The sequence below is a fragment of the Stegodyphus dumicola genome, chromosome X1 (genome assembly GCF_044657685.1).
Source record: "Stegodyphus dumicola isolate Sdum_Otavi_A_Nest chromosome X1, ASM4465768v1".
Classification (NCBI taxonomy): Eukaryota; Metazoa; Arthropoda; class Arachnida; order Araneae; family Eresidae; genus Stegodyphus; species Stegodyphus dumicola.
The window spans coordinates 206,175,111-206,192,234 of record NC_140780.1 but is presented as its reverse complement, the minus strand read 5'-3'; the positions used below and the strand labels follow the sequence as shown (position 1 = coordinate 206,192,234).

The 17,124-nt window shown below is 29.7% G+C and overlaps 1 protein-coding gene across 4 annotated transcripts in view; it reads left to right on the top strand.

Moving 5' to 3' along the window:
• The window catches only part of LOC118188938 (gamma-aminobutyric acid receptor subunit beta-like), a 439,491-nt gene that overhangs the window by 366,556 nt on the left and 55,811 nt on the right, over positions 1 to 17,124 (top strand). The window contains exon 8 of one of the 4 annotated variants that reach the window (XM_035359475.2): positions 8,119 to 15,294. The exons of the other annotated variants lie outside the window; for them this stretch is intronic. Within the exon in view, the coding sequence (XP_035215366.1) occupies positions 8,119 to 8,376 (258 nt within the window). The 3' untranslated portion in view covers positions 8,377 to 15,294. Of the gene's footprint in view, positions 1 to 8,118; positions 15,295 to 17,124 lie in introns of those variants that run through there. 4 annotated transcript variants of the gene reach the window in all.

Here is a 17,124-nt window from a genome sequence, read left to right as displayed (position 1 = left end):
AAAAGTCGAAACTTAAGTTCTAAGTAGCATTCAGATATCTTAAATTTCTGTTTTCTAAACACGCACAGATAGCCCAGATGGTTATCGTATGGAGCAGGAAACGAGAAGTTAAAGATCTACATAATTATGGAGCACTTTGATTTGAGTATGCTCCCAAATGTTTAAAGCGTACTATTCAGAAATAAGCGTAAAAATCGATTTGAAATGTCTAAATAACATTCATTATATCAAAAACTCTTCGTTTTCTGATAGCCGCGATTGGCTAGTTTTCAACATGTGGCGCTTTAAAATTTGTTGTTCGAATTCAGTTGCTTCCAGAATTTTAATTAGTGTCATTAGTTCCTTTAAAGTGAAAACATTTTGAAAGAAAATTTATTCGTTAAAAACATTCTAAGAAAATAACTTTAAAAATATATTATAAAATTTCAAATGAAGAGCAGTTTTCCTTTAATTTTGCTCTAGTTTTTTTCTACTATTCAATGAATTTAAAATTTATTATCTGTTTACCATAAAGACAGCAAATATAAAGTATTAGCATAAAGCACATTGAGTAAATGATGCTTTATTACAGTTTAAATTTTTATTCATATATAAAAACATAATGGAGGATAATGCGAGTTTATTTAATATTGCAAACGATAGATAGGAATGATGTTTTGAAAGTTAATTGAAATGCTTTTTCCCTATTGAATTCTTTCAGAAAAGCTAATCCGGGGGAAATTTGAGTTCAGATAAACTATTATTTATTCATTTTGCTCAACACTACTATTTTAAATTTTAGATGCTTTTTTTATGATAAACGTCATCTATCAAGTGTGCATTATTCTGTGGGAAAATATAGTAAATTAGAATCCAAATAAATGGAAAATTTCCTTTGCACAAAATTTTTGCAGTGCTTTTATTTTTGGAATTATTCCTTTAAAAGTACTTTTGATCAATAAATTTCTTTCAGAATAAAATTATATTAAACGAAATGAAAAGATTATCTGAAATTAAACTGAAGCCATCTTTTGTAATACTGGCAATACTGCTCAAACAATCAGGCAATACTGCTCAGATTATCGGTGCTCATCGGAAATAAAATGTTTTGAATAATATGTACGGTATTTAGAACTTCGTATTGGCTTCTTAACTTATTTAAGGGATATTTGAGCACTCTCTTCACACATATATTACCCTAAATTTCTGTGTAATTATACAGAATTTGGGCAAAATCGGTAAAACCAAGGTCGTGAGCTCCTTTCATAGAACAGAAATTGCGTATTAAGATAGTAATAAACATGTATATAAAATGATTTAGTATTATTATTAACAAGATTTAAAATTTTTACTCTGTAAAACTAGTCTTTTGCTTTAATATATAATTTAATATTATTGTTTTTGGAAATGGGATTTTAATATGCATAATCGTAGCTGAAAAGATTCTCTGCTCGCTTTTACAATACTTGAGCTTTCAACGATAAGTAATAAGGTCGCTGTACACGAATGAAACCTGACACATAACTTAAAGCACATAACTTAATATCCTGTACAAATGTTTCCGTCTACTTCCGTAAAAAGTTTCAAAACAAGATAAAGCAAAATAAAGGTACGTTAAGAGAAATTTTGAAAAAGGTCCAGAAAACAGAAAAAAGCTTTTAATTCAGAATAATAGGCTTAAAATCTTAGCTTGAATTGCAACAAATTTGAATTATTTCACAGGCATTATTCTCTTTATTAAAAAAAGAAATTGACAAATGTTTTTTCAGGGGAGATTGGCGCAAAAAGAGAACATTTTATCATATACTTCGTGGAATTCTTAACACTAATCAGATTTGGCTTTCTATTACCAAATAACTTTCAAACCCTAGCCATAGTGTATTGCAAGAGGTTTGCGAATTCAAGTATATCTCAGACGTTAAATATGTAAGCCTGTAACAAACACAAATACAACAGATTTGTAAAAACATAAAAGCGCAAAGCTACACACAATAAAAACATTCAAATGATAAAAAAAAATTTCTAAAGTAGGAAGAAGGCATCTGCATTGTACACAAATACGAAAGTTAATAATAAAGATGAAGCATCGCTGTTACATATGTGTGTAACAATTAAAAATAATCAAAATGAACACACAGAATTAAACACATAAAACAAATTTTCAAATATTATAATAAATACCAAGACAGGAAGAACAAAATACTAAAAGTTAAACACATGAAAGAAATTTGCATGATATTAAATATTTTCCAGAAAACGACCAACGCATCTCTATTACATGAAATATGTAATATTTTAAAACATATTGTTTACACATAACAAACTTGTAAATAAATTTTAAAAATACAATTAGCAAACATACAGAATAAAAAGAATTATCTCTATTATTAGTAAGTTCGTAACATTTCAGTGGTAGTTTAAAACTCAAGGAAATCATGTTAAACCTAAAGACATTCTTTTGAGGTTTAAATGCATTACGATACAATAGTATACAAAAAACTAGGAAAGAATCAGAAAATAAAAATGCCTGAGGATATTTCTTCGGTCTTGATTAAAACAGGAAAAATGCAACAAATGCTAAAACTGAAAACGAATTATCTTTATACTTGCGAATTTTTCATGTCTCACTTACGCAGTTCACTTTCAGATTTCGAAGATTACACTAAAAAGTATCACCAGGAAAAATTCTACAGTTTTATTATATACGGTATTTTGTATGGTATATAAGGTACTAGTAGTTAAATAATTACACACTGACCTGTAGTTTGCAAGTTAACATTGCGTCAGAAAAGTTATATTTATAAATATTACTCCAGTCTGTTTCTTCTTTTCTTAAACTGAGCGATCTAACGACTAAATTTAATAATATGACCAGAAACTGATTTAAATGAATGCATGCATTGATACTAGGGTGAAACTGCTGCAATTTTCCATTACTATTACTAATTCCGAAGATGAAATTAAAAATAAAGAAGGGGATTTGTTTCTGGTTAACACTGTGAGCACGATCAAAATTTTATTTTACTGTTTGGCTCTTTGACTCAGCTCAGCAGCACTAGCACTGATAACATGTTTGTAATATACACAGATGTAATGATTTTCATATACTAAAAGAGCTACGTTTAACTATTGCGATAACTACTGAAGATTTTATTTAACGCAAGCTTGACAAAAAGTATGAGAAATTCTTGTACTCAAATAAGTTCATAGCGTTTGAATTCAATATATCTTGCATTACGTATAGATACTATATAGTGCTAAATATAGGAAAAAAATTTATAAAATTACTAAGATTTTAGATGATGTAAAATGCACTATTGTTCTAGAATTCAAACATTAAGAAATAAAAATGGTTTTAAAGTGTAAACATATATATTAGAAAGAATAACTTTTTATGATATACTTCAACTAATTCATTTAGAAGAAGAAATCTAATTAATTGTATAAAAAGACAAATTTTTATAAGTAATGTCTTAATTTTACATGAAGTTATTTCAGCTTAAAAATTAGTAAGACTGTGTGTGCATATTGTCTACATGCAAGAGCAAACGCATGCACGTGTTAGCTACTTTGATGAGGCGCAGCTTTCTAATATCCTCGTAATAAATGTATTAAAATTTTCAGACTATATCAAGATAAAACCCAGCAAAAGGCAGTCTAATATTATCGTTGCTTCTGCCCATGAGAAACTTCTCAAGGAGACTCAACGCAGATTTTTTGATAAAGCAACATCTTTTATTATACTATTAGGATGGCTCTAAATACATCGAAGTGAGATACAAGTTTCTCCGTAGAGACTTCAACGGGACTCAAGAAAGTCATCAGCAATATTTAATCTACCTTGTTAAAAATGGGCTATTCGATATGGAAGAAAGAAAAGAAAACATTCCTGGAGAACTGATAGGCTCACTGACATTGCAGTGTCGAATATTCATAATATAATGCTAGTGAGTGAAGCTATGTGTAAGATTTCAACATGACACAGCCACAAAAGTACAAAGACTAGCTCCAGAGAAACAGTTTAGCGTTCATATGGATTCTTGCTCTAGAAAATCTGCAGAAATCTTAAGATATGTAGCTCGTATTCAACGGTCTTTATTATGTACATGCCCAAAAATCTTCACTGGCAAGACAACCAGCTTAAAGTGAAGCGCTTTATGTTCATAGAAATCTGAGTCCAAATATTTCCCCCAATATATCGAGGTCAGCAAAATTTCTTGACTCCAATAAATTATGTCTAAATGCTTTTTAAAATGCCTTTCAGCACCATATAAAACTCAATCCAGGAGCAATCAGGATATCAGTTACACTGAAGTGCTTTTATGAAAGTTTTCAAGCAGGGAAATTCTGGTTAAACTTTTACAAAGCATATTTACCCATTATAAAATGTGTTTTTGATTATCGAAAGAGACGGTATTTCTTGTTATAGAGCAGCTTGTTATGAGTGAATGTATTCTAAATCGAAGTCCGAACGGGACGTATTTGTTCATTATCACCTTTTGTGCAGTACGTTTTATCCTTTTACTCTCCACAACTTGCTTTGGATTGGATTTGATTGGATTATTTAATTACGGCAAAGCACACGAGGGCTATCTGCCTAAAACGATGAATGCCTTCGTGAAGAACTTTCTAAGGGAAACTGGCTCGTATACACGTTACACATGGCAACTTGCTTTGGCAACTTGCCTTATGTATAATGTACCTTGACTACAAAATTAACAACATTTAGTAATTTTGATATGTATATGCATTAGTTGAAGCCAGTATAGACTATTTCACACTTTTATAACAATAATCGCTCCTTTTCCATAGCAGGTAATGAAACAAAAACTTAAAAACAAATTTTATGATGTTTGTTAGAAGAAAGGATTAGCAGATAAAAAATTAATTTTTCGCAATGAGATATAAGTATTTAGTGTCTCAGTATTTATTTTATATCAAGCATTCTCTGTTTAAATGAAAAGTTTAACTAGTGGATCACTAATGATTAATCTTTATGTTGAGTCTGTTTGATACAGTTTAATTCGACTTTTTATATTAATGTAAATTAGTTTTGTCTCTATTTAGCAAATAATTATTATATTAAGGTACTTTTCTTATTTAATAGAATTTTGGGAATTAGCCATTTAAAGGAAACTAAAAAACGTTTTAAATCCCACTTAGTTGAATTCGTTTAATGAGTACCTCTTTTAACCAAAATGATTAAAAAAGATGGTATTGAATCACTGAATTTTCAAAACCATTCAAAGCAGCAAATTTTTATTATAAAACGTTTTCATTATCATTCGTCTATACTCAATGAATTTCAATTTAATGTGAGTAGCTTTTCGTTTTCAACTAATTCTTTCGCCACGCAAATACCTTATACACACATATTAAAATAAATTTGTACCGAACGAGAGCTTGTAAAGTTAGTTTATAAAGGTATTTATGAAAAGCATGACTACTCCATCTTGAAGTTTTTTTCTAAACGTTTTACAGTTAAAATTAGGAATACGTGTTTTCTGGTTTGAAGTTATGAAATACACTATAAGTATAATTATTAATAGCATGTTTATTCTACACCAAAATAATCATTATGAATAAAGTATTTGCCATTTGAAAGCGCTTTTCGGTTGACTAAATAAAAATGTACATCTTTTTAATATCTATAGCAACTGTGTATTTAAAAGTGTGAGAGTGATTTGAACTGTTTCTCAACATTTATATGAAAATAAATAAAACATCGCACTTTATGAAGAATTTTTGTTGATTCAGTTTTTAAGGACAATTCAAAGCAATTTCATCTCGTTAGAAATTCTCAAATAATCTACAATAAGGTAATTTAACTTTAAAAATCAGATATTTGAAACAATATGTAAATAAGTATTCATGTGTTTACTGATAATTTTATTTTTACTAAATACCATTGTTGAAAATTTATAATTTTCCTTCAGTCCTTCTAATGTAACCACTGTTTCAGTTTCGCAGTGGGTTATAAATGTCTAATCATTATGTAAGCTCGGGTACACTTCACTCCCACAATTCGATACTAAACACTTTGAATATAGCATCGACTTGCTATCAGGATTTTAGTTAATATGTTAATATGAGGATGAGTCTTACTTATTTAATTTATTCTTTTCAACACAGTTAATCAAAGTAAACAATTTATACATCAACTCACATATATGTAAATATCTTTTTGATTAATTTCTTTTCAAAAATGGCAAGCAGTGATGTACATGTTGTATAAGAAATTCAAAAGTTATCCATTTAGAATTTAACTTTACTTACACAACACTCTGCAATAAAATAATTCTAGTTATTTGTTTTTCTTTTAATCTGTTATCAATTCATATATTACGCTGCTTGATAATTGCTAAGGAACAGTGAGATTTTGAGACCGAACTAATAATATATATCGTTTTAAGAAATAAAACATATCAAATTGAGAGCAGGAATACTATGGTATCTTAATTAAATTGAAATGGCGTGTATTTCGAAGCATGACGTTAAAAAAAGCAAAAGAAGAAAAACGTCCCAAAGATTGCCATGAAGAAATCACAAAAACTTCATTTTGCTAAGTAATGAAACAGACCTCATAGCATGAGCAGTCTTGACACTTTTCATCGGCTTTGGATACTTTCTATATGATTGTTCAGAAGTGATGCTAATATTTTTTCTTCCTTCTTGCAAGCCAATCCCAAGCTCCTGCACATTTTCATGTGTGGTCTTCTCTGTTATATACGTCTATCAAGAGCATTTGAGCCATGTTCGATGAGACTGAGATCCGAAGAATATACTGGGCGATATTCTCATTTTCCAGTACTTAAACCGAGCCACATATACTCTGTAAACGACAATCGTTTTTTATGCTTAAAACCCATTGATCCACTGAAGAAGACGAACATGACCCAGAAGTATTTCTGTGCAATACCTTACTTCCATGACCGACCGTGATCCAAAGACACCCAGCGGTAATCTGGCGTTATACGTAATCTTTAACTGTACCATCACACCCCGAACATAATAATAAACTTCGACCTACAGTTTCTGCTAACTTTTTGTCTGTTCTCGCCATATTATCTGGCTGCCACAATTAGTTTTGAACGTGAACCGGGCCATGAATCGCTCATAAAGGCCTCAGAGATAATGCTTCCTTCACCATTATAATCTGGCTTGACTATGATGTAATAATACTGACTACATCAGATTGTCTTTCGTGCACACAACTTAACATAATTCAGTCGATGAAATATGGTTCATGCAGAAACAAAGATGCACATAGCATTCACAATGTGTGCAGCAATTTATACTAGTGCAGAGCTTTTATTTCTCTTCGCTAAAGCTGTAACACACAGATAACTTGAGGCGTCCATTTGCTGGTTCACAGTCGTATTCACGTAAATAATATTTTTTTTTTTTTTTGGTACGCTATCATCGTAGCGTATTTCGAATTACAACAGCTTGTAACTCGTTTTCTTTCAGACACATAATATAATTTGAAAACGAACATTATATTAACTGCTTTTCCTGCACTTGTGAGCATGTAGATTAGCGCGGAAGGGTAAAAATCAGTTGTTCCTTAGCAGTTGTAAGGTAGTGTTCTCTTGGTTATAATTTTGTAAAAATCTTCTGATACTATTCTTAATGAATATAAAACTTTGATAGCTTTTCATTATAGTGTATATTGTTTGGAAAGTGCTTTATTGCAACTACTAATATTATAAAGTTTTATTTTAAATGTATTTCTACAAATATTGATGAATCATTCTAATTCTGTTTTCTTGTTTGTAATTTGAATTTATAGAAAAAAGAACTCTTCTAAACATTAAAAATGCGATAGCAATATTTTAAGTTAACAAATACTTACGTGCATATTTATTTGTTAAATGAGCGTTTAATTTGTTTGATATAAGCATTCTTTATTTTTGGCCATTGTTATTTAAAATATCAGAGCTTATGTGCGGGTTTTAACATTTGTTACTATTTTATTATAATCTAATGTGTAATCAATAAGATAAACAAAATCGAAAAAAGGATAACTATGCAATGTAATGTATTTTTATTTAGCTATGCTTATATTTTTACAAAAATAAAGCATGCTTTTGTTTTGCTTGGGCTTGTTTTAATTCGTGGTATCTCTGTCTGCTACAGGAGGGTCGTCAAAAGATGGTTGAACCACCTCACCCCAACAAACCCGTTGAGAATCCCGCCAACGGCGCTCCCGACCTTGATGCCATCTTCGGTAAAAAAGCAGACAGCTTATTCGGCGTTAGTCCCAGCGATATTGATAAGTACTCTCGGGTTGTGTTTCCAGTTTTCTTTGTTTGTTTTAACCTCATGTACTGGATCATCTACTTGCACATCAGTGATACAATAAACGAGGAATTTGTGTCCTTGGGCTCGCGTTAAGTGCACCGGAGACCGTCAGTTGCCAAATATGGAAGAGGAACAAATACAACACCTGGAACAAACAGAAGAAAATCAGTCTTGTATAGAGTCCTGTTTTTGCACAAGTTTCCTTTGACTCTAGAACTTCTTCCTCGTCTTGCTTAGAACGTAACGTGTTGCGATGGCGGAAACACGTTGGATTTTATGACTCACTCCTCGTCTCCCACTGTTCTACTTTTATTTTTGTTGTTACTAGACTCATCAAGGCTATACTTTTGTGTAACGTCTGTCACTCTTTAGTGCAACGCTGGAAGGTCTCATAACACCATCACAACATTTGTACTCGTCATGACAAAGAACTTTTTTGTAAACCTTACTTCAGTTGCAATTGTAGTGACACTAGAAGTGCGTATTTTATTTCGTGGGATCACGCAAATATTGCTTCTTAATTTTCCTTACTTCAAATTTTTATTACCAGTTACTTGAACATGCATGCAATTCTAGACAAGACAAATTCTGATTTTGGTGAAATTGTTTTTTTCCCTTAAAATAAATGCCTCCTAAGTAAAATTATTTCGGTATGGGAATGCTGAAAACTCGCATAACAAAACAAAAGCCAATGTATATTTTCGCAAAAAAAATGAGGTACAAATCGCTATCTTCGTGCTCAATCTAAGCTCAGGTGCTGTTTATTACGGTGATGTCATCAGAATAAGAATTATCTTTTCCAAGCAATGATATTTAGTATAGAAGATTAAACTGCATAGCTAGGTTTATGTCATCAGTTTATATTTCGATGGTCATAAATTAATTTTGGACAATTTAAATAAAGGAATGGTAGTGAATGGTAGTCATATACATACATGCATGCTATAGATACATTAATTTATATATTTAAGGTACGGGTGCCTAATCAAATGTATGTACATGTGAGTCAACATATTATGCTCTTTATTTTAAAATTAAATATGCGAAATGTAAACTGATGTCATTAAAAAACGATATCGCTGCTTGCACTTTTTGAATAAGATGATAAATATTGCTATGAATGAATTTTGCGAGGATGTTTTCTGACAAACTAGATTATTCTAAAGTTCGTTCATAAATATATTTATCTAAGCTCGCTTTGCTTGGGGTTTAGAGCAAAGTAGAAAAATTCATGCAGCACCGTATTATATTCTTTTATGAGCCCATAAAGAGAGAAAGTTTTTCATTCCTTATTGAAATGATGTGCATGATCTATTTAAAAAATTAAATGTCTGTGCAATAATGGTTTCAAGTCAGATCAAATCATTATTTGCAAAATTAATTTTTCATACATCTTTTAACCTAACATGAATCTTCTTTCTTCTCTTCTATACTACTAATCAATTTACGTTATTATAGTAAAACATAGACTAATCAGTTACTCACATGTAAGACCTAGATTTTTAATTTATTTTACGAAGGAATGTTTTTAAACCAATATAGATTCGCGTAGTTATTTCGCGTTTAGAAAATAACTGGAATTTCGCGACTAGTGAGAAGGTTTTTGCGATTTCGCAATAAAAAAGCGTGAGATTTCGCGATTAGAAACTTGAATTTGTAGGTGTTCTGTAACTAGCAATAATACACGTAAATTAATTTCGCGAGGAATACATAATTCTAAGAATGATTTCGCGAATAATAATCCACGTTATATATAGCTTCACGATAAGAAACAAAATATGGTAATTTTGTATTTTACAATAGTATTATCATAATAAACAATCAATTTATTGCAGTTTTTTTAATTACCGTTATTAATTATATACATTTCTCGTTTAAAACTGTAATTTGAGTTGTTCCCTTTATTCGTAGTCAAAAATCTTATTACTTACAGATGAAATATAGGAAGTATAGTTCATTATTACATGAAGAATAGAAGCAATAATTTGCTATACACTAGTAGTCTTTTAGAATAATAGTAATACTCGCTGTGTTTGAAAGGAAGAGGTATAGAGATATAGCTATACAAAACATTGAAACATTAGCTATGAACTTTTCTATAAAACCCTGATGTGCATCTAATTTGAGAGTTATATCGGGGAATTCCATCAAACTAATTTAAAATGGCGAACAACTTTCGTAACTTATATTTTTTACTATGAAGAAAGAGTTGCTGAAATTACTATGTTTTAACTAAAAAGAGGGAAATCTAAAATATTCTTTATTTGTACTTATTCATAGAGAAATAATGATATAATGAAATTACTGTTGAATTAAATTAACGTTTTAAAGTCGGAAATATTCAAAAAATTACCGCTCTTGACTGTGTATTTATCTGAATCTGACAAATTACGAATATTTTTAATCTTTGATACTGTGTATATGAATATTTGTAAAGCTCTAAAATGCCTTGAAACTTTATTTTGTAATGTTGCAGCATAACGTGAATATTTAAAGTCATAAATGCTGAACGTCAAAATCTGAAATGTATCTGAATTTTGATATGCTACATAATTTCTTTCACTGCTTACTTTTTACTGTTTGTAAATTAATTTATCATGATTCTATTTACTGATCAAATTGATCAACGCGTTTTGGTCTATTATGGAAAACACGATTGTTACTTAATCATTAATAAAAGTCTGTTCTTTAAAAAAACTATCTTATGTGCAGTGTTATGTATCATAATGGGATTGTGTAGTTAGCTCCTGTTTATTTCCTATGTAAAAAGCGTTTTACTAACATTGAATATAAATCTGTGAGTTTGTCATTTCTGTAATGAAAACGTGATATGTCTGAAATGTGATATAGTATTTATGCAACCTTCTAGAAAATGTTTTCGGCCTAATATTAAGTCACTATGTTGATTTAGCCTTTCATCACAAGTGCTGTTGTCTCTATTTATTTTTTCTAATCTCAACTCCCTAAGAAACCCATCCCCTGATTTGTGAGGGGTGCATTCTGTTCCTTTTTATATTTGTTTCTTGTTCTCTTTTATCATGGATATGTGCCAAAATCAGCTTTCATCACAGAGTTTTATTAGCTGATGTATATACTGAATAAATGCAGAAAGATGAGCAAGAAGAAAAATAGAGCTGTTGTACTTGTTTACACCGGCTTCTTATTCTCTTGTTGCTTCATGTAAAATTCCTAAACTGGTATGTGCTGTACCCATTCCTAATGTGTGGAAAGATAGTACTGTAACTAGCTGTATATAAATCACAGATTTCAGTGTTATAAAGTGAAATCCTGTTATGCCTAAAATTTTATTTCTCCAATGATAAATGGTTTGCCACTGCCATAATCAACAAATTATTCAAAAAAGTATTTATTTGATTTTTTTTTCAAATTAGTCATCCTAATCTTTATGCATACCACAGAACATCACTTCATGTGCTACAGATTCTAGACATTGCTGAAATTTGATGTATTGTAACATATTAAATATCATATATTGATAAACACAAGTGTAAATATGTAAACTGGTTGTCAAACTAATATAGAAGCGAAAATATCTGTACTATGCATGAAGAATGAAAAATATTATAATGCTCACCCAAATTTTTCTGAAATGTTTTGTTTTACCTACCTCTCCGTCCGAGATATGTAACCACTTCAATAACGATAATATATACATACATGTATGGAGTAATAATCAAAAACAAAGAAAATTCCCCCTATTTTCGTATATCCTAACAGAGAGTGTAATGCGTGGTTTAAAAACTTATATATTATTGTAACTAACTTCCCATCTTTGACTTTCATGGATTAAAAATGTTCCCGAATAAATTCTAGTTGTTCTATAGGAAAGCTGTTTAATTCTGAGAATAAGTCTTAATAATTAAACATCAAAATTTATGGCCACATTTTCTGTAAGGCGTCTTCCCATTTGTGGTCACAAGTAAATTTAAATTGAATAAAAGCACATTTCTGTGCTTCATACAAAAGTGCTATATTTAATATAGCATTTTTATAGCACTAATGAATAGCACTAATTTTTATAGCACTAATGAATATTAATTAGTTCAATACCTTCTACATAAAGTTTGCCTTTTCTAATATTTATTTGAATGACACTGACAAATTTTTTAAACTGTTTCGTTCTTTCATTTAAAATAATCACGTGATTTAAACGTAATTTCTTATATGATTGATGTGATTTTACATATTGTGTCACTAAAAAGTGTAAATTAAATGAAAATATGCCATCTAGATTTTTGTATCTCAGCAGTCATAGAAGCCAAAAACAAAGCCCTAAAAAAACGAGTTACTTAAGAATAAACCAAGGCGAAAAATTTTAAAATATCATTTAATTGCTTGGAAACCTGGTGCTTCCGTCATCTCTGTACGCTGTACTTTGGAATCATTGTCGGATACTTCATCAAAATAAAGTGATAATTTGCTTTATATTCTGTTAAAAGTTCTCAGTTTCTCCCTGAGCAATGTAATATATGTAGAAATTTACATCAATTATTTTCTTTCGCACCGAACTGAACCGAATAAAATCGATCTATATCCTTTCAATTTCAAAACATCACTTTACTAAGTTAAATTTAACATTGTAATTATGCTTTAATTTAAAATTTAAATTTATTTGATAAGAAATCTGCACATGCCCTACCTTTGCTTGCTTATTCATAAAGATGTTTTAATTTCGCTATAAGAACAACGTCTAAATTCTTCTTTATTAGAGAATTCTTTATTCGGTTCTATAAATGTATTTTTAAACTAATTTTAACATACGTTTATTCATTTTAAAATATTCAAATATTGTCTTTAAAACTGCTTTCACCTTTCTTTGAAAGTACTGAAGTGAAGTTTTGCATAATAAAACATATAATTTTTTTTAATTTAATTACTCACCTATTTTAGATACGTGCCTTAGTCACCTATTTTAGATACGTTAGGTTTAAATCTGCACGTTTTTTTTTCCGCACTTCGTTAAAAGTTGAGCTAAACTGAAATATAAAACGTGCTTTAATAACTATTAAGACTAATGTATCCTTACAGTGATAGCGTCTCCCATTTGTTTGAATGTCTATTTATTACATTTCTCTTTTTCCTCTTTGTTAACCACTTTGCAGCCACCTTGCATAAAAATATTTATGGCCTAAACATAAAGGATATTAAAGAGATGAAATTATAGTTATGTAGATTCAAATAAACTGGAGAAACGTTACACAGAACCAAATACCTAATTAATCGATTTTTAATGTGTTTGCACATATTATGTGAAGCAGAGTAAACTCGCTGCTTATATTTAATTCATTATGTCTAAATCATGCTTACATGAATTATTTGTTAACAAGGATGTCATAAACAATCGTTTTCATGAATTCTTTCATCTGCTCATCTGAGATACTGACAGAGCTATTTCTACCTGTATGGTGTCAAATAAAGCTCTAATACAAATGTATTTTATTGAGGAAAATTTAAGAATTCCATACTGCCTATCTTAAGCTCGTAGATATAGACAAGATAGCATTTAAATGGCAAACCAGATTGCTGTAAATTAAAATAGATAAAAATCAAAGTATGTTTAAAAATTTCATAATTGAATAGCTAAAATATTAATTGAATTTAAAACTTTCAGATGCATAGAATAAAACTATCGTCAGGCTTTATAATTCGCAAACATTTTACAAGTATGATATTTATAACTGTAATATTAAATTACGACCTTGCTGTTCACTCATTAAATATACAGTTACATGTAGCATGACTTCTGATTTGCAATTCATCGATAAAAACCAGCGGATAGTGAACAAATTTTCAATCCAATAAAATGAGCTGGTAACAAATAAAAAATTAAATATAAACCTCTGGTTTCGATGAGCTTTAGATTTCACGCGTAGGTTTAGATGATAGGTATGAAGAAACTGCGAGTTAGTGGGCGAATAGTATAGAACTATGCTTCTGAATTTTCTATAGAACTGTATGAGTTGAAACGTTCATTTAAATGCTTACGCATATTTTTTTAATACCCACTATTTTTCCTTTCACGAAACATTCGTGGTCTTAGAAACTGAAAAAAATCGACCCTTAGGTGCCATAATTCTTTGTTAGTATGTACAAAAATGACTCATGCTATTTTTTAAAATCATCATTTTTTTCATAATAAATACTTCACAAACACTGAAGATGAATTTTTCTTTTTTTAAATTAATTTATGTTAACGTGCGCAAAAATGCGAACGATATAGGTTATGTTTCTTCTCTCATTTACGTAGAGTTTTATAAAGTGCTATCTCTTCTCTCTATCTTTCTCCTCTATACCCTTTCTCTTCCTCTATCTCCCTCTTCTCAATTTGCGTTCATCTATTTCTAGTTTCATGTAACGGTCATATCCATATGGCCTGTATGTAGGTAACTAGTCATTTATAGATCTATGATTCTACTATTAACAAGCACCAATGCACAGTTGTCTTCAGATTTATCAGATGTAATGCAAAGAAGTTACACAAGCAGAAAATGTGTTTTGTGTTTCACTAAAGACATTATTGTGTGTTTTGAATGTCACAGTTATCATCATTATTATTACTATGAAGTATATCTGAGGTGCTACACCTGCTTAAGGATTAAATTTCTAGTACTGTGACTCCATGTGTGCAATATGTATGCAAATGAAAAGGGAGTTACTATAGTAGTTTTATTTGCCATTCAGTAAAATTAGACGACAATTGTGTTGTACATAGTAAGGGCTGTGAAGAAAAGTCAGCAAATTTTTACAGAAGAACTGTTGTACTATTAATGTTCGTTAGTAATGGAAATTCCACATCATGTATTGAAAGGAGATGTAGCAATTGGTTTAATGCAGATCTAAGTCACTAAAGGCGATAAATTCGTCCAAAGCAATCTTAATACGTAGGTATAAGATAATCGCTCAATGCACCTAGTGGCCATAACGAGGGTGCAAAATTCTTTTACTGTAGTATTTATAATCACAATAAAATGATACCTAATCTCTGCAGAATTTTCTTTCTTTTTGCATAAACAGTACACTCTTCATACCACACAAACTTACAAAACAAGTTAATGCAAATGATCTATCACTGCATAATATTTTTGAAAGTATTTCGCATAATGTTAACTCTTGGAATTTAACATCATAGATTCGATTCATAAACAAACTAAGATAAAACAAAAACTAAACATTTTTGCAAAAGTTTTAATCAATGATTTGGTATTTTACTAAACAAAGATTACAGTCTCCCTTAATTCTTTCTTTAGTTTAATTACTTCAAGATAAAACTAAAGTTGAATATCATTTTACTACACAAGCAGTATTTTTGACAACAAAATTCTACTAGCCTATTCATTATAGCTATTCACTATAACTATATCTATGTATTCTAGTTTTAAATAAACAACAGATTTGGCCTTGAACTAAAGTAATTCCATAGTAACATTTCAGTTTACTCTATAAATGCACACTGTTATTTTTCGAACTGATGTCAATAAGTACATTCAATAGGAACTGCAAACATAATAATTAAAATAGTATTTTCACCAAATAAACAAAAATCAAATGTTAAACCATTAGATGAAATTCCGGCCGTTTTTCCAAACTATGCAAATCAATAGAAATTAGCATTTTCTATTAATTTTTATGTATATATAAACCAATATTTTCTCTTAATCTGTTAATATTTCAGTTACATCAATATCTTTCAATTTTACACATCAATATCTTTCAATCAAGTTTACACGTAATTTCCAGATATAATATCATTTGAACTTTTGTTTGATGATATATTTAATGTTATCATTTTCTACATTTTATAATAAAAATTATTACTTTCTTCTTCTGAACTGAAATATTCGTTGAACTGGCAATTTATAATCTTCTTTGGAATTGATATGAAACATAATTCAAGATTGCATTTCAGTAGAAGAAAGTACTAACATTTCATTTCAATGAAAGCAGATAACGTAACTACCATTTTTTTTTTTTTTTTTTTTTTTTTTAATTTTAGTAATTTATAAAATGATTAGCACGCCTTTGAAAAAGACAAATAATTATACCGTAAATAAAAGTTAAAGAATAACATAACTACAGATATCTCTATTAAAAACATGTTTGTTCATTTCCTGCTAAATTAAAGTTTCAAAACTTCAAACGTAATGCTCACTAGTTTTTCGTGCAATGGCAGTATTGCAAATTGAAAATCCTCCAGTAACAATCTACGGAACCCAAATTGTTTTCACAGAATAGTTTAGATCTTCTAATTCTTAGTCTCTTTTTTCTCTGAAACGATAATTCGACAGAACATGTGTGTTGGAAGCTTTATCCATTCTCTTTATCAAAATTAAATGCGTTCTAATATATATTTTTAATACAGCATTCAATATTTGACGTATTTCCTCATTATCTTAAACAAGTGGAGAAGAAATTTATGTGAAAATAATTCTAGGGAATAAAGAAGTCCAATAACGGAACATTGAATAGCTTATAATTCAGTCATACAAACTAATAATTTTCCATAGATTTTTCTAGTCAAGTTAATTATGCAAGAATAAAATTTTAATAACGTATTTTCTTATAAAATATTAGGAACGCAAAGTATTTGAAATTTTCCAGACGTTAAATAATGCAAATACAATGGCGTAAACATAATTTTACATCACTGTATTATTTTCTTTTAAAAACAATGACACTTACTTCGGAAGATAATAACATCACTGAGTTTTGTATTGATGATGAATAAAAAGACCACACTTCTCTCACTAATACAAATAAAACTCAAGGAGTAAAATACTATGCAGTTCGAAATAGACCGTTCTCTTGAATTTAACTTCACAC